We start from the raw sequence: 27,608 nt of genomic DNA on the forward strand, positions 1-27,608 counted from the left end.
GAATTTGGATTAGACAAGTGTCGCATCCAAGCCACCCGCAAAGATCATCACGCCCGCGTCCCTGACATAGCACTGGCCACCTCCACGTCAAATGTCTGTACCTGCTCCACACATCAGACAGAAAAATGTCGGTCCCGGCTAAATGAATGTTTCACATAAACATCTGTTCCTGTGTTAGGCAAATATCTGTTTTCAGACATCGGACAGGTAAATGTCTGTTTCAGAGAAACTCAGTTCCTGTTTCAGAGAAATGTCTGCGGCTGTCTCAGACTCCAAAGAGATATTGGTCAGATAAATGCCTGTGTCTGGGAGATACAAATTTCTAGCACAGAGAGAGGCCATTTCTATATCAGACAAATCTTTGTGTCTGTCTCAGACATCAGGCGGAAGACCTGGACCATGTTTTCTCGCGAGAAAGAGTCTGCACGCTTTTCTGCGTCCGGATCAGAAACAGAGAACGTGTATATTTCCACGGCTTTCATGGCTCACCAAATTTAACGAACACCACAGCAACAAAGAAGACCTGTTGATGGGTTCCGACGCCAATGCAAGGCATACGCTTTAAGACAGATCGGAAATCAACGAGAGAGGTGAATCATTCTTGATTTTATTATTACATCAAACCTATCGGTGTGTAACAGGGGCAGAACACCAACCTTCAATTTCCCCAGCTCGGAGAACTATGACGGTTGGGAAGAGGTCCTTGAATCACCCTAATAACCGACAATGGGATTCTTAGGGTGGAGGTCTGACCAGAAATCCTTCTCAGATCACATTTGGATACCTTTCAGTCTAGATCTCGCAGCAGTAGTCCCCAAACTCTTCAGAAACCCCAGGAGGATCGATTGGAGAAAGTTTGGTCAAGTAATTAAGAACAAACTGTCCGGTACGCACATTGGTAAGATTCGAACGACAGACGAACTGGAGTCAAAGGTCGGAGTTCTGGAAATGGCATTCGATACCGCCATTAAAGGCTCGTGCCGTACTAAGTATAGCATAAAGACACTGCCACCGTGGTAGAATGAAGATTTCTCCAGCCTCAGGAAGCTGACCAAAGAAATCTTCAACATCTGCTACATGCATAAATATTAGCAGCCATACAAGGACTGCCTGAAGAAGTACAAGTGCAGGACCACCAAAGGGCGGCCTTAGTTGGACTATTGCCAGAACATCGAAGGCACCAGTGAATCCACGAGGCTCTAAGATTCTGTCCAAGGAACATAAACCCATCCTCTCTTAAAAAGTCGGAAGGATCCTGGATGGAATCTTCTAGTGAAAACTTGGAGCTACGGGTTAAAACGCACTTTTCATCCAGCAAGGAGGACTGTGAGTCGGAACCTTCCTTTGAGGGTTTGCGGCCACCCGAGTTGTGCGAGAATATTAAATCGATAATTACCGAGGCCATCCACAACACAGCCCTCCGCAACACCTATAAGGGATAAATAAATGTCGCAATAACCGCAGTCAACAGAGATCCTGCAGATGAAGCATCAATAAATGATGTTCGTAATCACTTGAAGAACGTTATATTTATGTATTTATGATACAGCCACAAACACACTTGGCCACAGCCACAAAATGAGTCGGAACGGCTGGTTTGACGATAAATGTAAGCTAGCAACGGAAGGGAAAAATCCTGCATACCGAGTAATGTTGGATTCTCAGAGAACGCGGGTACGCGCGGAGACTTATCACGAACTCCGGCCAGCAGACAAGCGACACACAGACGGAAAAAGGAAGTCTGGGAGAACCAACAGGTCGTTGAACTCGGAAAGTATAGGGAGCAACCGCCCCAGGTGCGGAAGTTCTCTCTCTCGATGCTCATCCTGCCGAGAAAATGAGATAAATCTGATTTTCGACAGAATGGGCATATTGGAGGGATGGGTTGGATACTTTGGTGAACTACTGAACAACCAGAACATCGACGAGTTGGATATCCCACCAACGGAAGACGACGGACAAATATTGCCACCACCAAGTATAGGAGAAACAGTCCGTGTAATCCACTGGCTTAAAAAACATAAGTCACCAGGAGCCGATGAAATTACAGCGGAATTGGTTAAATATGGGGGCCATCAATTGCACCAAGTGGCTCACCAACTTGTGCTTAAATTATGGGACAGCGAATCAATGTCTGACGGCTGGCAAAGAGGCATTATCTATCTCATATATAAAAAGGGAGATATCACAGTGCAGCAATTCTAGAGGTATCTTGTTGCTGAGTACCATAAGTAAGTATAAGACATTCTCTGCTATCTTGCTAGGTAGGATAGCCCCATACGCTCAGAACATCATTGGCCTGTACCAAAGAGGCTTCACTCCAGGCAAATCAGCAACAGATCAGATTTTCTCTCTGCCGCAGGCGATGGAAAAACTGTTGGAATATGGACATCAGTTGCACCATCTTTTCATCTACTTGAAAGCCGCCTATGATAGCACAGCCAGAGTAGAACTGTACACGGCCATGAGAGAATTTGGTATCCCGACGACATTGATAAAACTGACCCTGACCAAATTGCGAGGCCAGATAAAAGCAGCAGGATAACTCTAGAGACCATTCGACATCAACAACGGTGTAAGAAAAGGGGAGGCCCTATCATGTGTCCTCTTTAACCTGGCCCTGGAGAAAGTGGTCCGTGATGGTGAGGTAAATTCAACGGGTTCGATCCTCTTTAAGTCCACCCAACTACTGGCCTATGCTGACGATATCGACATCATAGTAAGAACCACCCGAAACGTACATACTGCCTTCATCCAGATCGAGCAGGCTGTACGGGATCTTGGGCTGCACATCAATGAAGGCAAGACAAAATATATGGTGGCAACGTCAGCACCGAAAATCAACCAACCAACAGCATCAAACCGCACTGGTTAAATGGGAAGAATAAGGACAGGAGATTACAACTTTGAGATCGTTGATAATTTCTCCTATCTAGGGTCGAAAATCACAACTGATAACAGCTACAACGATGAAGTCCGCGCACGGTTGTTGGCAACCAACAGAGTCTATTTCAGCTTACAAAGGCTGTTCCGCTCGAAACGTCTCACCATAAGGTCAAAGTTCTTACTGTACAAAACTATGATCTTGCCTGCCCTCTTGAATTCCTCGGAGACTTGAGTTCTTAGCAAGAAAAATTGCGAACTCTTGGATGCGTTCGAGAGTAGAATTCTCCGAAGAACTTTTGGCCCCCTACATGAGGATGCACAATTCCATAGCCTGCACAATGAAGAAATCTATGAGTGATACTACGACCATCAGGTCGTGGATAAAATCCGGCTCAATAGGTTACAGTGAGCAGGTCACTTAATCCGTATGGATGAGAATGATCCATCTATAAAGGCAATATCTGTGGCAGAAAAAGAAGACGAAGGAGACCGTGTCTGAGATGGCGTAGGTCAGGATACCAGACAGCTTTTACGGATATCGAATTGGTGGACCTCGGCGGAAAACCGGGATGCCTGGAGTTCCTTATTAAGGCAGGCCTAGACCGGATACCGGTTGTTGCGCCGTTAATGCTGATGAAGATTGGCTAGGCTGGAAAAAGCTTCTCCGGAAACGGTTTTCCGTGGCTTGTTGCGATTTACCGGAGCTGCATCTCTATAGGATGCGTAAAACATTCCTGGAGACGCTCACAAGTGGTTTTCATACCGAAATCGGCCAGGCGCGGTAATGAGTCCGCGAAAGACTTTCGACCAGTCAGCCTGACCTCTTTCGTACTAAAGTCCCTAGAGCGCATCCACTTAAGGACAATTATGGAGAGAAAATCCACAGAAACCGCCCACCACGTGGTTATTAGCGCGGTTGTGCGGTCGCTACTATACAAGCAGTATACCCTAGCTGCTTTCAATAACGTTATTACCAACGCCGTCAAGGAAGCCTTGACCAGTATTGGATTGGAGGGGTATCTTACTCATTGGATTATATCCATGCTAAGTACCAGGATAATCCAGTCGGATCTGGGAGGCGACTACTTGATCAGGGCTTTGAACAGAGACACGGCCCAGGGGGCACCATCTCTCCAATGCTCTGGTTAATAGTAATGAACGAAATTCGACCAACATTGGACAGCAGCGAGGTGAAGGTGATATTAGTGACTCGGTGATATTAGTGTCAGTGATGTTTCCGCCCATTATGAGCGACATCATGGACCGTGAGATTCGAACTCGGCATAAACCCAACCAAAACGGAACTGATGCTATTTACCACCAAGAATTCCACCTAAAACGGCTGAATGAACAAAGATTGGTTCTGTCCTCTAATGTAAAGTATCAGGGTGTAATCCTGGATCCAAAGCTAAATTGGAGAAGAGAACCTTTGCAAAGAATTGGGATCTCCGGCCGACGATGGTTCACTGCAGTGCGTCCCATCCTATTGTATGGTGGCAGGCTTTGAGCAAAAATGAAGCTTAATAGGATTCAAAAATCAAATAGGATTCAAAAAACCGCGTGTGCAGGTACTATTGGGGCTCTGCAGTCCTGCCCGGCAGATGTTCTCAATGTACTCCTGCAACTCCTCCACCTAGACCTCCATATTAAATAGGTAGCAACGTGCAGTGCCGTCAGACTACGTTAGTCCGGATGTTGGGCAGGGAAGATATCTTCCAGGCTTTTCGGATAGTGCAGAGACGCGCTGAACCGTCTGGGCGGCACGCTCAAGGCCATCCTCCTCTGGGTTCCTGGGCACAGGAACATTGCCAAAGCTGCGGACAAAGAAGGGAAACTCTCTTGCATTTTCTCTGCGATTGTGCACCTCTAATTAGAGTCAGGTTACGGACACTGCGTAAACCATACTTTAGGGCCCTCTGATAGATTTCTAGCTGCAAGGTGGGAGAGCTGCTTCCCTTCGTGAATGCTACGGGCTGGCAGATCTGAAGATCCGAGCCGACTAGACTTTGCCCTTACGTCAATGGAGGACACAAAGAATCATATAGTATGTAAGAAGAGATAAGTTTGATGTTTTTCCTATCGCCATTAATCTGGTATTGTAAAATAACCGTGTCTCGGTCCTGGCAAAAGAACTGTATCAGCCTGGTAGCCTGTAAAAGTCTTGACATCAGAATGCAAACTCTTGGCCTTATGGATCTTTCATCGTAAAAGATCGTAGCCCTCTTAATTGATCCAATGTCACAGATTTTATTAAATCGAACCCATGGCTCTTGAACCAGAAAAATAAAAGGGCTGTCCTGCAGCTTTATCAGCTTCGCTGCCAGCAGATACGAGAAGGCTTTGGCATACTGCAGGTCAATTTGACCAACCTTTATATTTTTCGGCAGAAGCTTAGTCTAATGTGTAATAGAAAAGAGTTAAAAACGTATGCCACGATCGGCGTGTGACCAGGTTTCCCTCACGCCGTACCGTCAGAGAGTCGATCCTCCCATGTTTGATGTCTTTTAGAATTGCCACATTTGAAGGTGCAGCAGTTCCCATGTCCTCATCCATAAAGGGTCTCACCTCATCACGCAGAACCCCGACTCGGCGGGAAGGTCCATCGAAGATGCTGCAATTTGATCTATTTTGTGTGAATCGGAGGTCGTCATTGTTCTTCGCTCTTAAAATGAAGATAATGCTCTACAGTTTCCTGATATAATATAATTTCAATTCATCCACGAAAAAGTGATGTCCCTGAGCATCCTCAGACTTTTTTGGTCTAGTTCAAAGACCAAGCTGAAACCCTCCACTTGTGTAGATTGGTCTATCATAGCATTCATGAACCTTAGCATCCAGTGCGTCCAGTGTGCAAAGTCCATGTCAGGGTTCTGTTCACCCAGCATACAGATAATATCAACTACCTTCCTTCGGTGGCCAGGTATCCAACATCCATTGTTCTGTCGTACGCGGCTCGGTATTCACAATAGTGAGCTTGGCTTGACTCCATTTCCACATACCGGCGTTAAACCAGTAGCGTCCACGTAAAGGAGAAGATTCTGACAGCCAGGATTCAACCTGTAACTCCCCTCCTTAGTGACTGAAGTTTCCTTCCAGATCCTTCCTCTTCCGCTTCCGGGCATATGTGAGTCTGGCACTGGTACGTGATATGATCGGAAGGCGGAGGTTAAAGTGAATAAGTCACACATTACGGAGGGGCGAAACTTGCGTTGCTGACTACATCTTGCAGTGGAGTCCATTCTCCATTCCGGCCGGAAAGGAGGCCGCCGCAAGGCCACTTGGCGTGGAACAGCAAAAACAGAGTGTAGACTTCGCGGGAAGTTGTGTGGAAGCTGAAATGCATTTCGCGCAACCGCGGACGTCTGTTTTTAAGGTTTTGTGTAAAATAAAACCTTATTAAAATCGATTCAATGTCTGTCTATCTGTCACCCTGATTTACTTGAAAACGGCTAAACCGATTATCATGAAATTTGGTCACAAGATGTGCTCTGTCAATCCCTTTACATATTGCTAGTGACGCTATTTTGTGCCGAATTTGAGGAGAGTTGTAAACATTTTTTCACAGAATATGGTCATGCCGCGTATCAAATGAAAAGGTTTGATTAGTACGTTTCGAAAAGGACCTCATTTCTGATATTTGGTAAAACCAGCACGTATATATTATATACCTACATACACACATGTTTGTTTGGAGTAATTAATATTCACATTCAAATGACTAAAAAACTAGAACAAAATAATTCTTTACGACCCCATTCATATAAACGCACTTGGTTGTGGAATTGACGAATCAATATGGGATGACGATGTCATACACATTGTAGAATGCACAAATTTCACAAAAAAGGCAACTCGATAACTTTGTTAATAATTCTTGGATTTTCTTCAAACTTCAAATTGTGCGCTATTTTATCCCTTACACCCGTGCCAAATTTCACAATTCTAGGATGAACATAAGGAGGGTTTCCGGGCGAATTTCTAAAATGTGGAAATATACTATTATTAACTTTATTTGTGCAGATATCGGAACCAGATGTGTTTTGAGGCCTAGATTGGTAGAGATGCACCATTGTGATTTTTTTTCATATTTTTCGGTTGGATAGGTTCTGGGAACGAGACTTGTTACACTTTTTGATGGTCATATTTTGAACCCCCACTCCCGTAGGTTTCGCCCGATATCAAATATGGAACCAGTTTCGAAAAGTACTAATTGAACCCTTTCATTTGATACCCCATATGGCCACATTTTGTGAAAAAAAATGTAGCACCCTCCATTCACATGTATGGGGCGCCCTTAAAAAACCTTAAAACGATCTGGGTGAAGTAGATTCTTCATAAATGCGACTTTAATATTTCAATGTCAATTGGCGTTAATGGACGGACAGACAAGGAGGTTCTAGTAAGATTTTGTTTTACACAAAAAAAAATCGCGTATGAGACGTGTCCCACACCGGGTCATCCCAAAAGGCCTGAAGTTTAAGCAAAAACAATATCGAAAGACGGGTACATGTTTTGAAGCGAATAATGGGAGCTATTTTGAACCAAAGAAAATAAATTTGCCTAAAAATTGCTCCTTTTTGATCATAGTGTATAAAATTATTAATTTTACGAGACCTGTTTCACTTCTTGGGGCACATTTTGACTCTTCACTTCCATGTGTTCCCCCCAATATCGGAAATGAGATCTGTTTCGGGAAAAACTAATTAAGTCCTTTCATTTGCTACCCTACATGGTTATATTCGGAGAAAAAAAAACATGATGCCGCTCGTTGTGTAGAAAGGAACTCGCAGACCACATGTTCTCAATCAAATTTCGTGACAATAACTTCAGGTCGTTACGAGTAAATTGGAAGCCAGGCAGAGATTGAATTGATTTTAATAAGTTTGTTTCACACAAAACGTTAAAATGACGAACCATATCCTGTTCATAATTCACTTTGGCTCATGGCCAGGAAAATTGTGGTGCAAGAAACCAAGAAACGATTTGAGCCCATACAGCTTTATAAATGCTTAGTTACAACAAACACTTTTGCTCTCTTCCCTCAGTATATGTTACCTGCGATGATTCAGATCCAACAGCTAGTTGAATCAAACCTAAAGACGGTGTTTCTCCAGAAATGCAATATATACCGCATTTACGAAACGATATAGTTAATAATTACAACTACCCAATCTACAAAAAGAACAACTGGGAGCTTGAATAGACAACGCAATATGCCTCGCACAGTCAACCTAATAACAACTGGAATCCGCAGACTTATGCAACCATAGTAAACACCAACCAGAACCGACAGACTTACACCAGCGAACTAAGCCTAACCCAGATGCATACTTACTTTACCAGCTTTATGTTGTATGTCCCGCTGAATCTTTGTTGGCCTACTGGTAGCAGAAAAGACCAGATTTTACCAATTTTGTTAGTAGTAAGCCTGTTCACCAATCTTAACTAATTATCGTGCGCTTACAATACAAATCGTAGCAAGCAACAATAGCGCTCTAATCACAGCTTTGTCAGAAATTAATAATGCTATGTAGCATTATGTCACGAGTGTATGTAACTGATAATTTTTATAATAATAATAATAATCGTTGGCGCAACAATCCATGTTGAATCAGGGCCTTGAAGTGTGTTAGAGCACTTCATTCAAGACCGTAACGGTACACTAGGAGGCAATGTGGTCAGCATTGCCCTCGCCCGAGATTATTACCCTGATTTGACTCAGGTACTCATTCAGAGCTGAGTTGGCTGGTATCCGACGTCAAATCACGATACAAATTTCACTGCCGCCAGTGAGATTTGAACCGCGACCTTCCGTGCGACAGCCTTGCGCTCTAACCACTCAGCTATCCGGACACATAATATTTTTATATTGCTTAATACATGAATTTTAATGGAAGGGGTTTTCAGAGTGATTTACCGGGCAGGGGACAAGTTGGGGTCTATGTTGTGCACAAAAATCCAAACACACTGGCATTTTCAAAAGTCAAACAGACAGATAATGAACCGATTTATATTTATGAAATCGTTTATTTCATTGCAGCAAGTTCAAGACTCGAAAATAAAATAAACCCCGAATAGAAAAGAAGCTAATAGTTCAATTTTATTTTAAACATCTCTTTTCCAAATTTGCAGGTATCATGGATTCGCAAACGTGATCTACACATTCTGACAGTCGGCGTTTCTACATACACGTCAGATCAAAGATTTCAGGTACATTCGCTAAACTTTATTTTTATCCACCCTAGCTGTAATCCATTCCTCTCCCAAACAATTTCCTGCTACCGTCATAATGCGCATATATATTTCGCTCTTTTTACCTAAGGAATTGCCATGAATATGTGTGTCTATTCGTGCATATTCATACATACATCTGCGGTCAAAATAATAGTAGTGCGCGCATCGTTGGATGGAAATTAAGAAGAAGCATGAATTTTTTGGTTAACTTTTATTTTGACAAGCAGCATTCTCTAAAATAAAAAAATCGTTAAAATAATTAGTCATTTCAAAAGACTTGGTGGTAAAATAATAATAGTAATAATTATATCTTATTCTCTGTGTGCTATTGGTGCAGCACGCCGCCTATGCATTGAAGTAACGAAACTTTCATATACATCCTTAAAGTTGATTATTATTTGTTGGGTTAACATTAGGGGGTCTGGGTCTGGGTCTGGAGACTGTGCAGGCCATTCCATGGACTCAATCCAGTTTTCCTGAAACCCCTACTGCACACTTGTGTGTATACGCTTCGGTCATTATCCTGTTGAGAAACCCAAAGTGGCTGCATTTCTTCCTGAACACATTGTTTCCTATAACCAATATACTCGTCTAACAGCATAAAATGATAACCATACCCAAATCATAATACTGAATCCTCCATGTTTAATAGTTTTTGTTGTCTATTTTGGTCTGTAGCTGGAGCTAAATAAACAAAAGTAAATCTGTCCACAAAATATTTCCCCATTTCCCGGTGGGCTAATTCAGGTGTTCCTTCGCGAGCTTTAGCCTTGAGCCCATATGCCTTTTTCTTAATAAAGGGCTCCTTTCTTGGGCTATGAGGTGCTAAATCCTGTTCCTGTAAATGCTGGCTTGCTTTGCTTGCTCCCACATCCAGTTCCTTTTTTAAGGTTTTGTGTAATTTATGTTAGTTGCAGGTGCCACCGCCTACGTATTTTAAGTTGCGATTTGTATTTTAATGCGTTACGAAGATTCCTCGAAGAGTAACGAACCATTGAATTTCTTTACAAGTTTTCTCTTTCAAAATTTTGCTGTTTGTTTCTTTAAACAAGGCTCATCGCCTCGTTTCATTTCTGAAAAATTTTCAATCAGGTTTCCATCAGTGATATAGAAATACATTAAAAAACGCAGTACAAACTTTCTTGTATATTGTTTTGTACAAATAAATGGTTTGTATTTGCCTTTTGGCAACTGCTGGCTACGATTATTTTGACCAACCCTCTGCAAAATAAAATGAAATTACCACACCAAGTGCCAAGGTGTATAATGATAACGGTACTTTTCCATTGACTTTAGTTTCTCAGTCAGTAAAGATAATAAAGTAGGCAACGGAAAAATTATACAAAGTAAACTATATGCGGTAGCAGCACTACTATTATTTTCACCGCAAGTGTACATACATATGTGTTAAACATTTACATATATCGTACGTGTACTATTTATATTCCTTTATTTTCCATAATCCAATACAAATTAACCTTTGACTAATATTTTCCACGCACTTTAAAGGTTATTCGAGCTGAAAACTCTCCGAACTGGACTCTGCAAATAAAATATCCACAGCCGAGGGACTCCGGAGTATACGAATGTCAAGTCAACAGTGAACCGAAAATGTCCTTGTCGTATTTCTTCAACGTCGTAGGTAAGTAATTGAAATTTCATCGTCAGAATGCTCCAGCGCTCTTGAAACTCTTCACTTATGCACTGCAGGACTAGTCCATGGTTAACAAATTTTTAAGTGAGAACACTTTCTCTGCATACAAATGAGGAGCAATTATGTACTGCTAAGTTATATACAGCCTTGGCCAAATATATTAGGCGTCCTATACTTTCTGTCTTCTCTTTTTTTAACGCAAAGAATGAAAATCTTGTAGTGATTTAACAAAATACATTATGTAATGCAAACAATATTACTAAAATTTAATTGGCCTGCCTCTTTATTACGGCAGCTGTTATTTCGGGTTATATTCTTTATTAAGTTCATACACTGTTCCGCGCATCTGCCGTTCCATTCTTGAATTAAAATGTCTTTAAGCACTGTTCTAGAGGCAAAGCGATGGCCCCTTACTTTGTGCTGCTGCTGTACATCTTCGGAGCCTAACACTGATCCACTCATGTTTGACAGCAGGTACCACGCAATCTGGATAATGTTCTTCATCGACATGTCTCACGAAGGTCACACCGGTACTTCGACTACCTACGAAAATCACTCAATTCCAAATTTAGTAATTATTTTCCTTATTGTAGATAAAACATTTAACAAAGTGCCGTAATATTATGTAAATGCTCAGATAAAAACTTACTTTCCAGTTTGATTCGTCGGGCACACAACGTTCCTCCAATTTCCTCTGCGCTATGTTAATCTCGTCCAGCCCATTCCAAAGCTGCCCACTTCAACAAGTGGGATACGAGTACTTATGACCTTTCCATCTTCTTTTGACTGATCCACAGGAAGCTGAGACGATGTTTCTTCTAGATCCTTAGGAGACTCGCGGATGAGTTTCCTGTCTTGACGTGTTGGAGCTTTTATTTTACTAGCATGAGAACCGGTCTCATTAAACCTTTTAATAACAGATTGGACTGTTCGCCGCGAATATTTCACTAACTTTGATATTTCAACTTGAGACTTCCCTTTTCTCTATAAAAATGCAACTTTCCTCCTTTTTCTATAGAAAGCTCCCTCTTTTTGGCCATTTTCGAAAATGAAAAACCCGTATTTTGAACTTTACGCCTCAAATGTTGCAGTGATCATCCTTTAAGGTTTTGTTTTACACAACAAAAATGATTCACTGTCTGACTGTGTGCCACATGCACTTTTCTTTAAAACGGCTAAACCGATCAGAACGAAACTTGGTGGACATATAGGAACTATGAAAATCCACGGATACATGCGAAGGCGAGGGATGCAAAATTTTTTTTCACCGCATATAGTCATGTGGGATATCAAATGAAAGGTCTCGATTAGTACTCCGAATCTGATATTATTTTTGACGTGAATTATAGAGTGGGCTATTAAGAAGTCAAAATGTGCTCACTTAAAATAAAACAGGACTCATTTCCGGGAACTACCAAACCCCAAATTCCGAAAATAATCAAAATGGTGCGCTTATATGAAATCTAGACCTCAAAACATGTCCCATTCCGATATCTACTCAAATAAACTTACTAATAGTATATTACCAAACTTTAGAAATTGACTGACAACCTCCCTGAAGTTCATCCTAGAGGTACCAATCATGGAAATCCGGCCATTAGCACCAAAGTTATAGTTCAGATCAATCTTGGCAAATGAATTCTCTCTAACGCGAATTACGTGACCATACAATCGAAGACGCCTCTCGCGCAGTTTTTTCGCGATCGGTGCAACCCCATATCGATCGCGAATATCGTCCATCCACTAGTCCAACGCAACAGCTTCGTCTCCATTACCGCAAGACGTCATCCATTGTCTTTTATACTCGACCAACACTCAGAATAAGAGAGCGACAGGACGGACGACATTGCGGTAATTTTTAGATATAAGACGTTCGTTGGTACACAAAGGACACCAGTTGTGGAACACCACTTCAGCCGGGTTGCGTTAATGCCTGAAGCAATTTCATAACGCAGTTCTCCATTGCCTGATAGCGTTGACCCCAGGTATTTAAATCGCTCAGTTCTGGGCAGATCACTGCTGTTGACAGTGGGGACCGGTCGTCAAAAATTCAGTTTTATTCAGATCTGAGACTGTGTTGCATGAAACGATCATTCCATTTTTGGACCAGTTGCTCGAGATCATTTGTGCTATTAGACGCTAGGAAAACATCATCTGCATAAAGCAGTGTATAGGGCGTTGGACGTTGGATGCCCCGTGTGATGATGTCCATAACAAGAACAAAGAGGAGTGGTGATACGGCGCTTCCTTGATGAACACCAACAGAGATACCATACACCCGCCCCAACGTGTATTGCGTCAGTATTTCCGCCTTTCTTGACAAACTCGGTTTGATCCCGATTATTTCAACGATTTCGCGAATACGGTTGTCAAGAATGCGTTCAAAAATGTTCATGGTATGGGAAAATAACCGGATCAAACGATAATTTCAACGATCTTCAGCCTTTCGTTTTCCATATTGAAACTGTGGTACTTTCTTGCCAGTCAGATGGTGTTCTTCCTTCCTGAATAACCCGATTACAGAATTCACTAAGCCACAGCGTTGGGTCCCTGATTTCATTCGTTTTATTATCTCCTCGATTTCAGTTGCGCTGATAGGTGGAACCGCTCCAAACGTCGGCAGTGATTGTGGAAGTGGAGGATGAGCAAATTGGTCAGTTGAAATCTGTTCGAAGTATTCTCGCCATCTATTCGTCGCGGCTCGACGACTGGTAAGCAAAGTACCGTTCTTGTGATTAACGCATCAGAAGTGTTCAGTATCCTGTGTGCGTTCATTTCGGCTTGTGGCAAATCGATACAGATCGCTCTCGCCATCCCGATGTTCCAGTTTAACGTAAAGATTTCTGTAACGGGACGTCCGGGTTTACAGAGACCGCTTTCTTTGCTTCCCGGTTGACGGTCTTATAAATTTGCCAATTAGCAAGCGTTTTATCGTCGAGAAATTTGTAATAGAGCTGTTTTTTTTCACGAACCTTCATTTCAACATCGTCATTCTAAAGCCAAGTATCTCGGTTGATGTGACCCCGAGGGTTGCAGAGGCCGCTTTGTGGATCGTGTCTTCTATTTGCTTCTACGATTCCTTCACATTTCTAATGGATGGTAATCGCGTAAGTGAGATCATTTCTTCTTTGTTCTCACGAAATCGCCACCATTTAATGCGCCGCGGGCCAGTGCATTCCTCACGCTGCTTTATCGGTGGTTTAATTCGCAGGACGGCAATCAACGGCCGCTGTTGAGGTGTGATGGTCTCATAGGGAACTGCTTTACAATCAGTAACGGTAATAAAATGTCGGCGTCTTATGAAAATATAGTCGATTTGCATTTTACTGATCCCTTTATAAAATGTAAGAAGATGAGATAATCGTTTGAGGAATCATGTATTCATAAATACAGGGTCATAGGTGCCCGCAAAATCGATTATACGCTCACTACTCCCATTGCGCTCTCCATTCCCTTTCCCCCATGACACCTGTTACCGTCTGTCTTTTCACCAACATGACCATTAACGTCGCCGGTAATGATGATATAGTCGCCAGCGAGCACGTGACAAGTGTTTTCATCGAGAAGTTGCCAGAAGGCATCTTTCTCGGCATCAGGTCGACCTGTCTATGGTGGGTACGCGGTGAAGAAGTGAATAGTGCGATCATCTTATGTAATGGTCAGCTTCATCAGCCGATCATCAAATCGTTCGACTTCTTTAATGGCATCACGGAAACCCTCTGAGATGTGTGGACTACCAAAATAGAGAAGTTTATAGCCATTTTTATCGCGTTCCCGTTTTATGTCGCAGCTTTTAACAACAGGCCATCGGGTTTTTTGCAGAGCGCAGATATCAATGCGCCTTTTATGAAGGGCTCTTGCGAGTTCCTCACTCTTTGCGTAGCGACACATATTTGTTTTCCATTGCACGGACTATCTTACTTACATCCCCACGCCGTCCATACTTCAAGAACACTTTTACATTTCTCGTGAGGCTTTTTTTCCGAAGCTTGTTACTCGATCCAATCATCTTGTTTCTTAGGACATTGGATTAATTTTCTAAGTCGGCCTGTCACGGCCAAGATCAGATAGGATTTATCATAGTGGAATAACTGCAACTATACTTTATTTATCTGTTAAACTGATCTCAGTATTTTATTTTTGTTTTACTTTGGATAGTACGAGGTGTGTTGCCTCAACCTCTCCTCCTTTACCTGGTCTTGGGACTAGCATACTGCGTTAATAGCATGGCGGAGTTATGTTATATGGAAAATTATTAACATATTTAGATCAGAAAATCTCCTAAGCCGGTTACAGATATCCCCCTTATACCAAAGTGAGTATTCTAACATAAAATATGAATATATATTATGTACGTGCTAGGTACAAATGTCCACTCAAATATTTTTATATAAAAGATGCTCAAAACCTTTCATACCTTATGGGTCCAGCTTCCGGTGTTATGATATGAAAAATCCACACCAAAAGCTTCAGACACTTTTGGTACGTAGCAGTCGAAAAGTACTATCCCGAAGCAAGCTAGCACAGAAAGCGAATAAATCTCTCATGATGCTTTGCTACGAGTACTCGCATGCCCACCTGAAACATACCCACCGGTCCTCACCATGTGTGTAATCACTGTTTTTTATGTTTACTTCAAGCATATTAATGATTTGCTTTTTTTAAGGTTTTGAGTAAAACAGTAAAAGAGGGGTGCAATTTTTTTCCACCAAATATGGTGATGTGGGATGTCAAATGAAACTATGAATTTTTTCCGATTCTAGTAAAGATAAAATTAAAGTAAAAGTCGAGTTAAGAATAGGAAAAGTGCCTGTCTTAGTTCCTACGCCAAGCAGGTTGATCACCAGGACCCTCTTTAGGATAGAGTTCTGCTGGCTTCATGCCGGAGACTTAATAATAGGTAAAGCGTAGAAACTCCAGTTGCCCTTTGAGCCGAGGGTAACTGTTACGTTTTCGTCCGATGGACCTCTTGAGCTTATCAGCCAAGGGTTCTAGGACATTAGTTAGATTTTGGTCCTAAACTGCATATTGTATATGTAACCACGGGTTTCGGTGGTTCTATATATGATACAAAAAAATTAATAAGGAACTATCTTCTAGACGAGGTTCCTCTTTTTTTGGTCAAAGTGTAGCCACAACCTACGGAGTAAAATCCAGATGAGGCGGGGATGTCCGTATAAATATATAACTAGAGAACCTTTAATCTTAAATGTACTGCTACACTTTGGGAAAGAAGTCTCAAAATACATAGTGGCGGTACATAACATAACACCGGCGAAGCATATATTCACAGTCACAGTCTCTGCACCTCTTTGGGCTACCACATTCACCGGTGCATTTCATCACTATGTGGCAAATTCAAGGCATCTAAAGCAGTTCTCTCAGTCGGCAAATGAGCGGCTGATGATTTCTCCAAGGAACGGATCGGATTTGACCTTACTGAGTATATTGGGGTATGCCATATCACCTTTTGCGGAGATGATGATCGATTCGGGCCGTACTTTGTTTTGCGTAGCACGTTTTTCTTGCTGCAAACCATGATCCATGTTTCCCCGGTCCTTTTTGGGGATTTACTTCCCTTGGATTCATTGAAACATAAGCGCACGAGAAAACACCACAATTGCGGCTTTTTTTTTTGTGGCCTTCCCAGGAAAGACGCTTTTTTGCCTTTTAACGTCCTGCAAGGATGCAAAATCCTTCGCTCGCTCTCTACTTCTCTTGTCAAGTTCACCACCGTTTAGATTTTGAGGAGGCGTCACTTGTGTTGTCAGAGTGACTTTTCCTTCCTTCGAAGCGTTTTTATTGCCCTTAACACTGTTGTACATGTTTTTGTACGCTCTGACCATGTTTTTGATGGCCTACTGCACACTGTGTTTGTCTTTTATGAATTCAGATAACTCCATAATTTTTCCTCCACGTAAAGCGAATGACGATTCGTCTATATACCGCTATTGTTCCTCTGCTTGGTTTTCCCATTATGCATCAGCGAGCAATACCGGAACAGGAACCCAGCTACATGGCATCTCGACTTATCCGCTACTGTTGCTATCGGGGTTCGGAACGGCATTCGACTTCATTTTCTTGCCCAAGGCCGAGGGGATCCCTTTGTCAAGATTCGATATTCACGGGTAACGTTTTTTAGCGTTTACCTATCCTACGATGTCGGATTTTCGGCGCCACCTGGATACTCTGAAGAACGCCGTTTTTGATACGAATTGGCGAATTCTGGTAGGCGGTGACCTTCATGCTAGGGCGCTTGAATCCGGCATCCCTTAGCCAGACAGGGAAACGGATCCTGAAAATGGTAGCGAGAACCAGCGTCGCAACTTTAAACACCTTGACATAACTTTTTTGTTGAAATGGCACATTCAGTGCACGGACGGCAAGTTCTAGCAGACTTCTCAGCAAATGATCACCAGCACATCGCGTTCGACTTAGTTGACATAACTTGCCAGCATGAGCCAACCCCTCTACGTGTGGAACGTCGCGAGGGTAAACACCCGGAAATTTTTATAGATTCTTAGAGCAGGCAGCGTCGCACTGGAGGACGCTTCCGGGGTGGTAGCGTTGCAGCTGACATTGTTTTTCCCTGATGAACCTGATAACGACAGCGTGTGAGGCTTTCGTGCCCCGGAGGGGCTGCAACCATGACAAGATTTTTATGTACTGGTGGACGACAGAAAATACCGTCCTACGAAAAAAGTGTCATAAACTCCGCCGTTTGGCACAATGTTTACACGCCGCGAGGAGGCATACGCCATAAAGCCAGAGTGTAGATCTACAAAAGTTCGCAGCTGACAGAACCTAGCCAACGAGGTAAATGAGGACCCGTGGGGACTTAGATATAAACTTGTTATCCGCAAAATCGGGGCCCTACGTAAACCCTTCATACTAAGTACCAACCAAATGGATCGCATTGTACGGGCATTCATCCAGTACGGAATGATGTCAGCGGCGTATAAAGCGTCGAGGACTGCCCCCTTTTCGGAATAAAAGAGCTAGAAGGAGCAATTCTCATCATGAAAAACAAGAACAGGCCAGGTCCGGATGGTATTCCTGCGGAAGTTTACAAACTGGTGTTCCACCTACGGCCAAACATGCGGGTAGATGCGGTTATGGAGGTCGTAGATGCGGTTCATCCGAGGCACACAACCGCCATCCCGAAAGATAGAGCCCCACATAACGCTTGACGTCAGTAGTGCCTTCAATTCCGTAAGCTGGACAGATATGCTGGGCACATTAAGAAACTCATTCCAGGTGCCGAACTATCTCTTGCGTGTATTGAGGGATTATCTGGAAGACCGCTCCCTGCACCACGAGACGCTAGAGCGCCAAAGGTGGAGGGAGACCTCGTCGGGAATAGCAAAAGGATCCATGCGAACCGCTGGAACGCTTCTTACGACAATCTACCAAGAGTCAATATACAGAAGAGTCAGCAATGCGCTCATTATCATCATCAATGGCGCAACAACGGTATCGCTCAGCGATTTCGGCGTTATGTAGGCTGCGGAGTCGTCTATCCTCATGTAGGCCAATAATTCTTAGGAGTATTCTTCTTTCGAACGCGGCCAGAGTTCGCAATTTTTCTTCTCATCATCATCGTTCTGTACAGTAAGAGCTTTGACTTTATGGTGAGACGTTTCGACCGAAACAGTTTTTTAAGCTGAAATAGGCTCTGTTGGTCGCCAAGAGCCGTGTAGTAGTCTCCTATCTATATTGTTTTCGTTTGACCAGTGTGATTCGATGTTGTTGGTTCTTTGGTTTTTGGTGCTAACATTTCCACCATATACTTGGTCTTGGTCAGGGTCAACCTAGTCAATCTTATTAATTTCGTCGGGATACCGAATTCTCTTATGGGTGTACAATTTCACCCTGGCTGTGCTATCATGGGCGGCTTTAAGGTCGATGAAAAGATGGTGCCACTTATGTCCATATTTCAACAGCTTTCCATCGCTTGCCGCAGAGAGAAAATCGGAACTGTTGCTGATTTGCGTGGGGTGAAGCCTCTTTGGTATGGGCCAAAGATTTCCTGAGCGTTCGGGGCTGTCCGGCCTAGTAAGATAGAGGAGAATATCTTGTAAATGCTACTCAGCAACGTGATACCTCTATAATTGCTGCACTGTGTGATATCCCCCTTTTTATGTATGAGACAGATAATGCCTCGTTGCCAGTCGTCAGACATTAATTCGCTGTCCCTTACTTTGAGCATCAGTTGATGAACCACTTGCTATAGTTGGTCGCCTCCACATTTAACCAATTCGGCTGTAATTCCATCGGCTGCTGACGACTTATGTTCTTTAAGTCAGTGAATTACACGGACTCTTTCTTCTATGCCTGGTGGTGCCAGCATTTGTCCGTCGCTTTCAGTTGGTGGGACCTCCAATTCGCCGATATTTTAGTTGCTGAGCAGCATCAAAATATTCAACCCATTCCGTTGGAAATCAAATTTCGTTCTTTGTCTCGACAGGATGGGGCTTCATCCTGCTGACTTGTTGGCCAAACTACCGCGCCTGGTGCGGTTGCTCCCTGTACTTTTCGAGTTCACAGACCTGTTGGTTCTCCCAGGCTTCCTTCTTCCGTCTGTGAAATCGCTTCACTGTTCGACGGAGTTCTTGGTATGTCTCTGCGAGTGACCGCGTTCTTTGAGAATCCAAAATTGCTCGGTACATTCATCGTCGAACCAGCCGATCCGACTTTTCTTGCGGCTTAGGCAAAGAATTTTGCGGCCGTATCAATGAAAACGTCAAATGGAATCCTAGAGGAGAGAAGCTGTTTGATTTTAGCACTTCAGCTTGTCTGATGACCGCGAACGTAGGGTGCGCCCCTACGTTCGTGGGACCAAGAATAAGTGAAGTAATTGACCTAACAATCTTCATTTCAAAATTGTTAGAGTTGGTTAGAAACTGGCGAGTACTAGATGAAGTCTCGCTCTCAGATCACCGTTAATTTGAATTTAGTCTAACTATTACAGGCGAACAGCCTGTAATGCAGAGACGGAATCCTAGGAAAACGGATTTGACAAAGTTCAATGAACTTCTGAGCGACAAAGTTGAGCTCCCTAGGCGACTAAGGACTCCTTTGGCGATAGAAGATCAATCGAAAACTCTGAATCGCATACTTTTAGATGCTTTGAAGAGGCTGATGTGTCCGGATAGCTGAGTGATTAGAGCACAAGGCTATCGTACCGATGGTCGCGGTTCAAATCTCACTGGTGGCAGTGGGATTTGTATCGTGATTTAACGCCGGACACCAGTCGACTCAGCTGTGAATGAGTACCTGAGTCAAATCAAGGTAATAATCTCGGGCGAGCGCAGTGCTGACCACATTGCCTCCTACAGTATACAGTAGTGTACCGTTACGGTTTTGAATGAAGTGCTCTAACACATTTAGGGCCCGGATCCAATATGGATTGTTGTGCCAGCGATTATTATTATTATTATTTGAAGAGGCTTGTCCTATTTCCCGAGGCCATCAATCAACCAGACGACTTCTTCGTGCTTGCAAAAGCAATAAAGATGAAGACTATAGCTGCTGTACTATCATTTGAACACTTCAAAGCACCTGGTATGGATGGCATCTACCCAGCGATGCTCAAGGAGGGTAGAGCACTTAGAGCAACTTCTAAGAAATATTTTTCGAGGATGTCTTGCTCTGGGCTACCTGCCTTCCTCTTGGCAGAAGGTGAAGGTAGTCTTCATACCGAAACCTGGGAAAGATGAAAGTCCTGTGAGTCTGCTAGGGGGGGGGGGGGGGGGGGCTTTTGACTGTGTCCCTTTTCAAAGGCTCTCTGTCGCCACCAGAGAGCATAGTGTTGACGAAACTCTAATAAAGTGTATCTACGCTATGCCAACGCATAGATTGTTGTGTGCTGAAGTAGGGATTGATCGCTACTTAACAATGGAAGCGACGAATGGCTGCCCTCAAGGAGGTGTGCTATCGCCACTTTTGTGGAGTAGGCTGATCAACTATCTACTATGCAATCTGCCAATATATGTTCAACCTCATGCGAATCACGTGGCTGTGCTGGCTGTTGGTCGAGATCTCGGAATAGTGTGTAGAAATACACAACGCGCCGTTGGTTTGATTGGCAGTTGGTGTCTCAGGCATGGACTTTCAGCAAATCCAAATAAAACCACAATGGTATTATTTACAAATAGGAGGAAATTGTGTGGGCTTTGCCTTCCAGAGATGAGGGGAACAACCCTTCAACTCTCCGACGAAGTGAAATATCTGGGAGTTATTCTAGACAAGAAGCTTCTTTGGAACAAACATGTAGAGGAAAAGATGAAATGAGCTCTCACAGCTTATTGGCTGTGTAGGCGGACCTTTGCCTCGACATGAGGACTTAGGCCTCAGGTAGTAATGTGGATATCTGTTGCCATCATTAGGCCGATGTTCGCTTATGCGTCCGTAGTGCGGTGTGTTACGGTGGTGGTACGGTGTGAAACAGAAGAGTTTTCGCTGTAAACTAGCCACACTGCAAAGAACTGTGTGTCTGGGTATCACCGGTGCAATGAGCACCACATGCGGCACAGCTCTGAATGCATTACTCAATTTGCAGCCTTGGATTTGTTTATTCAGAGTACTGCAATGAGAGCAGCTCATACACTATTTCGATTAGATCTATGGTAAAACAATGGATGTGGGGGGCACATCCAATTTTCGCAATGCCTTTTGATTCTCGGATCCCCATACATTGGTTTAGTCGAAGATATGATGTTATCTTGAAATGAAGAGAAAACTGGGACGAACCAGAAGAATGCGTGTCAGGGTATACTGACGTCCCCTACAGCGAATGCTTCTTGAGCAGGTGTCTCACTCTCGAATAAAAACGGGAAGTGGGCTTTTCTTTTGGGACAATACACAACGCTCTTTCAGGCTGAAGTGTATGCGATCCTAAGGGCTGCAACCTGGATAATTGACCAGCGGTTGAAGGGCAGGCGCATCGCATTAAGGGCCTTGAGTAGTACTTTGATCATTTGAAAAATCGTTCAAGAATTTAGAAACCGATTGAATTCTATTTCTAGATTCAATACGGTGGATTTACTCTGGATACCTGGTCATTGTGGTATAGAGGGAAATGAAATCTCGGATGCCGTAGCAAAGTAGATTCAACTTTCCCCATGCCCAGCATTGACCGATGCTGCTACCAAAAACTGGTAACAAGCTTCCTATAATAACAGGTGGCGAGGCCGTAATGCAGCTAGACAGACCAAACTCTGCCTGTCAGAACCAAATAAACATACTGCAAAGTTTATCCTGTCGAAAAACAGGAAGACTTGCAGAAGGCCATAATTCCATAATTCACTAGCTGAGCATATGTTCAGAATAAGAATTATCCAAGATGATACATGTCCATCCTGTAGTGAGGGAGCGGAATCCACCCAACATTTTCTATGTGAGTGCCCCGCTTACGGACGCACCAGTGATCAGATTTTTGGTGCTGATGTGCTTCAAATGCAGCGGATAGAATCGCATCCATTAACGGAAATCCTGCGATACATAAACAAATCGAGAATATTCCGTTACGGGTACAATGGACCACTAAGGTCTGAGTGATCAGAGGCGTTGCCTCTCCCCCACCTCAAACACATACACACACACACACAACTGAATAATCCGCAGCCCGTTACCATTCGTATTCCCATATAAGCTATGGGAGCCAACGTATCGCCTGAATACGGGCTCCGTCCCTACTTGACTACTGAAATCTCCAAGTACGATTTTGATATCATACTTGGGACAGGCTTCGAGGGTCCGTTCAACTGCCTCGTAGAAGGTATCCTTCTCCGACTCTGCAGTCTCCTCTGTAGGAGCGTGAACATTTAGGAGGCATGTATTTCTGAATTTGCCTCGCAAACGCAGAGTGAATAGCGTTTCGCCTATATTTTCAAAGCCGATAACAGCAGGTTTCATTTTTTGACTTCTGTGGCTTCGTAACTTTGGTTGTCCTTGTAGGGTTGTCAGCCCAACCTGGAGGACCAGTTGGTACAATTTGTCCCGTTTTTAGGCGCGGGAGACTCGCTTTCATCTTTCTCCGTCTGCAGCTTTCCGTTACGAAAGAGCTCCCAGCGGTCACCACGGGGGGGTGGACATAGGGTTTGGTAGCAAAGCTGTTGGTGTTGGTTCAGCAGGCGTTCCCAGGTTTTAAGCTCCATCGTGGGTACCAATCCACGTTTCGTCCTGGGATCTGTACTAACTTTTGATCACCATTGCATTGCGCTCGCCCGAGGTTATTACCCTGATTTGACTCAGGTACCCATTCACAGCTGAGTCGACTGGTATCCGACGTCAAATCACGATACAAATCCCACTGCCATCAGTGCAATTTGAACCACGACCTTCCGCGCAACAGTCTTGTACTCTAACCACTCAACTATACGGACACATGGACACACCACGATTAAATACATTGGTTTGTTGCTCGACTCAAAGATGAGCTTCCTTGAGCAAATCAAAGCAGCAGCGGACTGGGCTGCAACTGGAGTCTCGGCCTTGAGTGAGTTAATGGTTGGGGACCATATATACACCAGAAGACATCTTCTTATGGGAGCTGATGAGGAGGTGCATTTTAAGATCCTTGCCCAAGTGTAGACATTGGGAGCTTTTGCGAGTGGAAATTCTCATCGCAAAATGAGCCAAGAAGCAGATGTACTACGTGGGTCATCCAAAATTTAGATCCGTGCTTGAATCGAACGGATGATTAGATAAATTACTTCCTTACCCAACTTCTAAGTAGTGGTGGAGGTTTTCAGTCTTACCTAGACAAGATTAGAAAACACGATCTCCTGATTGTGTGTTCTGCAATGGAGTGGCGTACGACGCCAAACATACCTTTTCTCTTGTGAAAGGTGGAATGGCAGCTTTATGCAGACAGAGGGAAGCTCTCCCTGGGGAACATGGTCAGAGAGATGCTGAGGAGCGCAGGCACATGGCGCGTTGTTGCGGATATGTTCGGGCTTTTCTTGTTGCGAAGAGAATTGTGCTCGACCGGCGGAGGGACCCGATAGCAAAGGGTTCCCTGTACTAGTAATTCCCCTCCTCCTCTCTCCTCCTATTGGTGAAGGGAATTCCCTGACTTGAAGGTTCCCCAAGCTGGGAGAGCCCGAGGGCTAGCTCGCAGTATTGTGTCAAACGCTCAAACAACGGCGTACTGTTGCGGGAATTCAACACTCTTTACGTAAACTCGTTGACCCACCCTATTTTCAAAAAAAAAAAATTTTCCTTTCTTAGTAAGTTGTTGCATATTTTGCCTATAAGCTTCATTTTATATCCATTGTCGTTGGCACTCTTTGTAGTAAGCAACGAGGTTTTGCAAAAATCACTGCCCGGGTTGACTTTCGGTTGGAAGTGTTAATTAATTGAAACAAGTCGGGAAACCGGAAGCTGAACGCTTCAAGTACAAAAGGTTTTGTGTATTTCTTAGTACGTAGCACGTAATATATGGATATATTATGTGAGAGTATCCACTTTCGGGTGATATTGACATTCATAGTCTTGAATTTGCAAAGAAGTAACAATTTTGACGGATTATAACTTTGTTAGTGATAGTGCGATTTCCGCTAAAGTTGGTAAGATCATGCTCTATGTTATAGCCCAAACTATTTCGTGGTGCTAGGATGAACTTGAGGGGGGTTTTGCAGCTAATTACTTTATTTGAACAGATATCATTATGGAAGGTATTTCGGAGCCCAGGCACCATATAGTGGCAGCCTGCGGATTTTTCGGACAGACAGACAGACACAAACCTTAAAAAGCGTTTGAATTTACCACATCTTAAGCCGTTATAGAATGATTATCAACGGCGCAAAAACCGGTTCCCTGGCCTGCGCCTTCGCTCCATCTGAGCAGGGACTAGTACGCCTTCTTCTACAATAGATATTGAAGAAATAAAAACGAAAAACCAGCAAAACAGGTGGGCCGTGGGGACCTTTAAACCAATGCAATTACCCGCTGCGCTGGTAGATGCATGTTGGGAAAATTTTTCAGAAAGCTAACGGTTTTGTCAATGCTTGCCGCAGAGACAAAATTTGATCTGGTGCTGATTTGCGTGGAGTGAAACCTCTTTGGTATGGGCCGATGATGTTCTGGGGGTATGGGGTTATCTGACCTAGCAAGATAGCGGAGAATATCTTATAGATGGAACTCAGTAACGTGATACCTCTATAATTGCTGCATTGTGTGGTATTCCCCTTTTTATGTATGGGAGAGATAATGCCTCTTTGCCAGCCATCAGCAGCATTTGTCCATTGTCTTCAGATGGCGTGATCTCCATCTCGCCGATATTTTCGTCGTTGAGCAGTTCATCAAAGTACTCAACCCATCACTCCACAGAATACCAGTATCATATTAAAGTGAGTAGCCTGTCGCACATTGTGCTGAAGGCTCGTATATATTATTATTATTCTGTTAAGGAAAGTTGCACTGCCTCCTAAAAGGACTATTTGCTGGGCATAGTGTAGCTATTAACTATAGTATTGTATACAAGCAAGCCTATAACCGTCAGGAATGAACCCGCTTCCAATTCCACGGAAGAGTTCTGGTCTATGTAGAGGCGTCCCTGCTCCCTTCTTGGCTACTTCGTATGCTGCCTCATTGCCTTCCAACCCAACATTGCCGGGAATCCAGACCCAGGCCTTATACGAGTTTAGAGTTCACCTGGTTGGACCTAAGTGCCTTCATCGCCGCTTGCCTATCGGTCAGCAATATTATGTCCCTGTAGTTCCTTTAGAGGTTGAAGAAGCCATGGCGTGTATATCAGCCTGGAATATGTTAGCGTGCTTACCCATTAGTTCGAAGTGGGTTTCTTTGGACCAGTAACCCTGACGCCCGCTCCTTCTGCTGTAAAGGATCCGCCAGTATACCAGGTAATCAATTGCTGCTCTTATGGAAGTGAAACCTAGTGGTCATGTTATCCCTTGGCATCAATAATTCCAATCTTCCTTAATTTAGGCAGCTCCCCGTCTCACTGATACTCCCGGCCATTCTGAAGATCGCCCTCCTTTCATCTGTACGTACAGGTGAAGAGGATTTAATCCCAGAAGGACTTCTAAGGATACGTCGTCATTGCCCCACTGATACACGAAGAAGCAAGTCTTTGAAGTTTGTCAAACTCCCTTGCTGGTGTAGTGAATTCAATTCTTTCTACCCAGTTTATCGCCGTATAGATAACCATAGACCTTACTATTGCAGTATATATCCAAAATAGTATCTTCGGGATGCAACCCCATTTTTTGGTCCTATTTATTTATTTATTTATTTATTTGGTTCGCAATAAGCGAAGAATATTCCAATTACTTATTGCATATAAGTGAATATAGAAAACAGAAGGAAAACAAAAAATTACAAAGATTCAATAATTCTATTTTTATGAGGGGCTAGGAATGAAGTCAGAGGACCAAGCTGCAAACGGCTATAATCCCAGACACTTGGAAGACATTTTGGAAGCGCGGCTGAGTACATTGACATAATGAAAATTAAATTGGAATTTATTGCGAATTTTTGGTCACCTACATGAGGATGCACGATTCCGTAGCCTACACAATGACGAAATCTATGAGCGATACCATGACCGTCCGGTTGTGGATAAAATCCGGCTCAACAGATTACGGTGGGCGGGTCACTTAATCCGTATGGATGAGGAAGATCCAGTCAGGAAAGTCTATAAGGACAATATCTATGGTAGAAAAAGAAGACGAGGCAGACCCTGCCTAAGATGGAGCGATGGCGTAGGCCAGGACGCCAGACAGCTTTTAGGGATATCGAATTGGTGGACCTTGGCGCAAAAACCGGGATGTCTGGAGTTATTTAGGCAGGCTAGACTGGATACCAGTTGTTGCGCCGTTAATGTGGATGATGATGATCATCATGTATTGCAGATAATCTAAAATCCAGCTTAGTTCTGAGGCCCCTTACATTTTGATAGTATAAACAAGTCGGAATACCGGAAGCTCGCGCTTCGGGTATAACGGTTTTGTGTTCATCTTATGTAAAAAATTTCAGCGCACATTTCTCTATCTGTATATAGCTACAAATCCAACATAATCCTTTATATTTTTCCAAACTACGAGACATACGTACATATTACAGCCATAGATATTGCGCTATTCCTAAATAAACAAACTGCCTATTTCCGAATACTGTACACATATATGCACGTATATCAATTGATCGTACCCATATTTCCGATTTACTTCTTATATCTATCTGAATTAGGTACTACCCGCAAAGTCCATTAGCACGCATATACTATACCTACATACACACATGTCTGGTTGGAATAATTGATATTCATATACAAATGATTAAAAAACTAAAACAAAATAATTCTCTGCGACCCAATTCGTAAGAACTCATTTCGTTGTGGTATTGACGAATTGATATGTGATGATGGCGTCATGCAGGTTGTAGAGTGCACGAAATTCACAAAAAATTGTAAAGTTTCACCTCCTATAACTTTGTTAATAATAGTTTGATTTTCTTCAAACTTGACCAAATTGTGCATTATGTTCTTCATTATACGCATGTCAAATTTTGTACTTCTGCGATGCACATAAGGGGGGTGCCGGGTAAATTTCTAAAATGTGGAAATATACTATTATTAACTTTATTTGTACAGATATCGGAACCGGATATATTTTGAGGCCTAAATTTTGTAGAGTTGCACTACTGTGAGACCTGTTACACTTTTTGATGGTCATATTTGGAGCCCTCACTAACCTATATTTCACCCAATATCAAATATTGAAATTGAATTTCGAAAAGTACTAATTGAGACCTTTCATTTGATACCCCACATGGCTACATTCTGTGAAAAAAAATTTTGCAGCCTCCT

At 43.2% G+C, this 27,608-nt stretch overlaps 1 protein-coding gene across 2 annotated transcripts in view; it reads left to right on the plus strand.

Annotated features, from left to right (window-relative positions):
• LOC119661181 (zwei Ig domain protein zig-8) overlaps positions 1 to 27,608 on the plus strand; it is a 270,196-nt gene that overhangs the window by 215,330 nt on the left and 27,258 nt on the right. For both annotated transcript variants that reach the window (XM_038070399.1, XM_038070400.1), the window contains exons 3-4: positions 9,019 to 9,096; positions 10,630 to 10,762. In XM_038070399.1, the coding sequence (XP_037926327.1) occupies positions 9,019 to 9,096; positions 10,630 to 10,762 (211 nt within the window). The remainder of the gene's footprint in view (positions 1 to 9,018; positions 9,097 to 10,629; positions 10,763 to 27,608) is intronic.

The sequence above is a fragment of the Hermetia illucens genome, chromosome 1, assembly GCF_905115235.1.
Source record: "Hermetia illucens chromosome 1, iHerIll2.2.curated.20191125, whole genome shotgun sequence".
Classification (NCBI taxonomy): domain Eukaryota; kingdom Metazoa; phylum Arthropoda; class Insecta; order Diptera; family Stratiomyidae; genus Hermetia; species Hermetia illucens.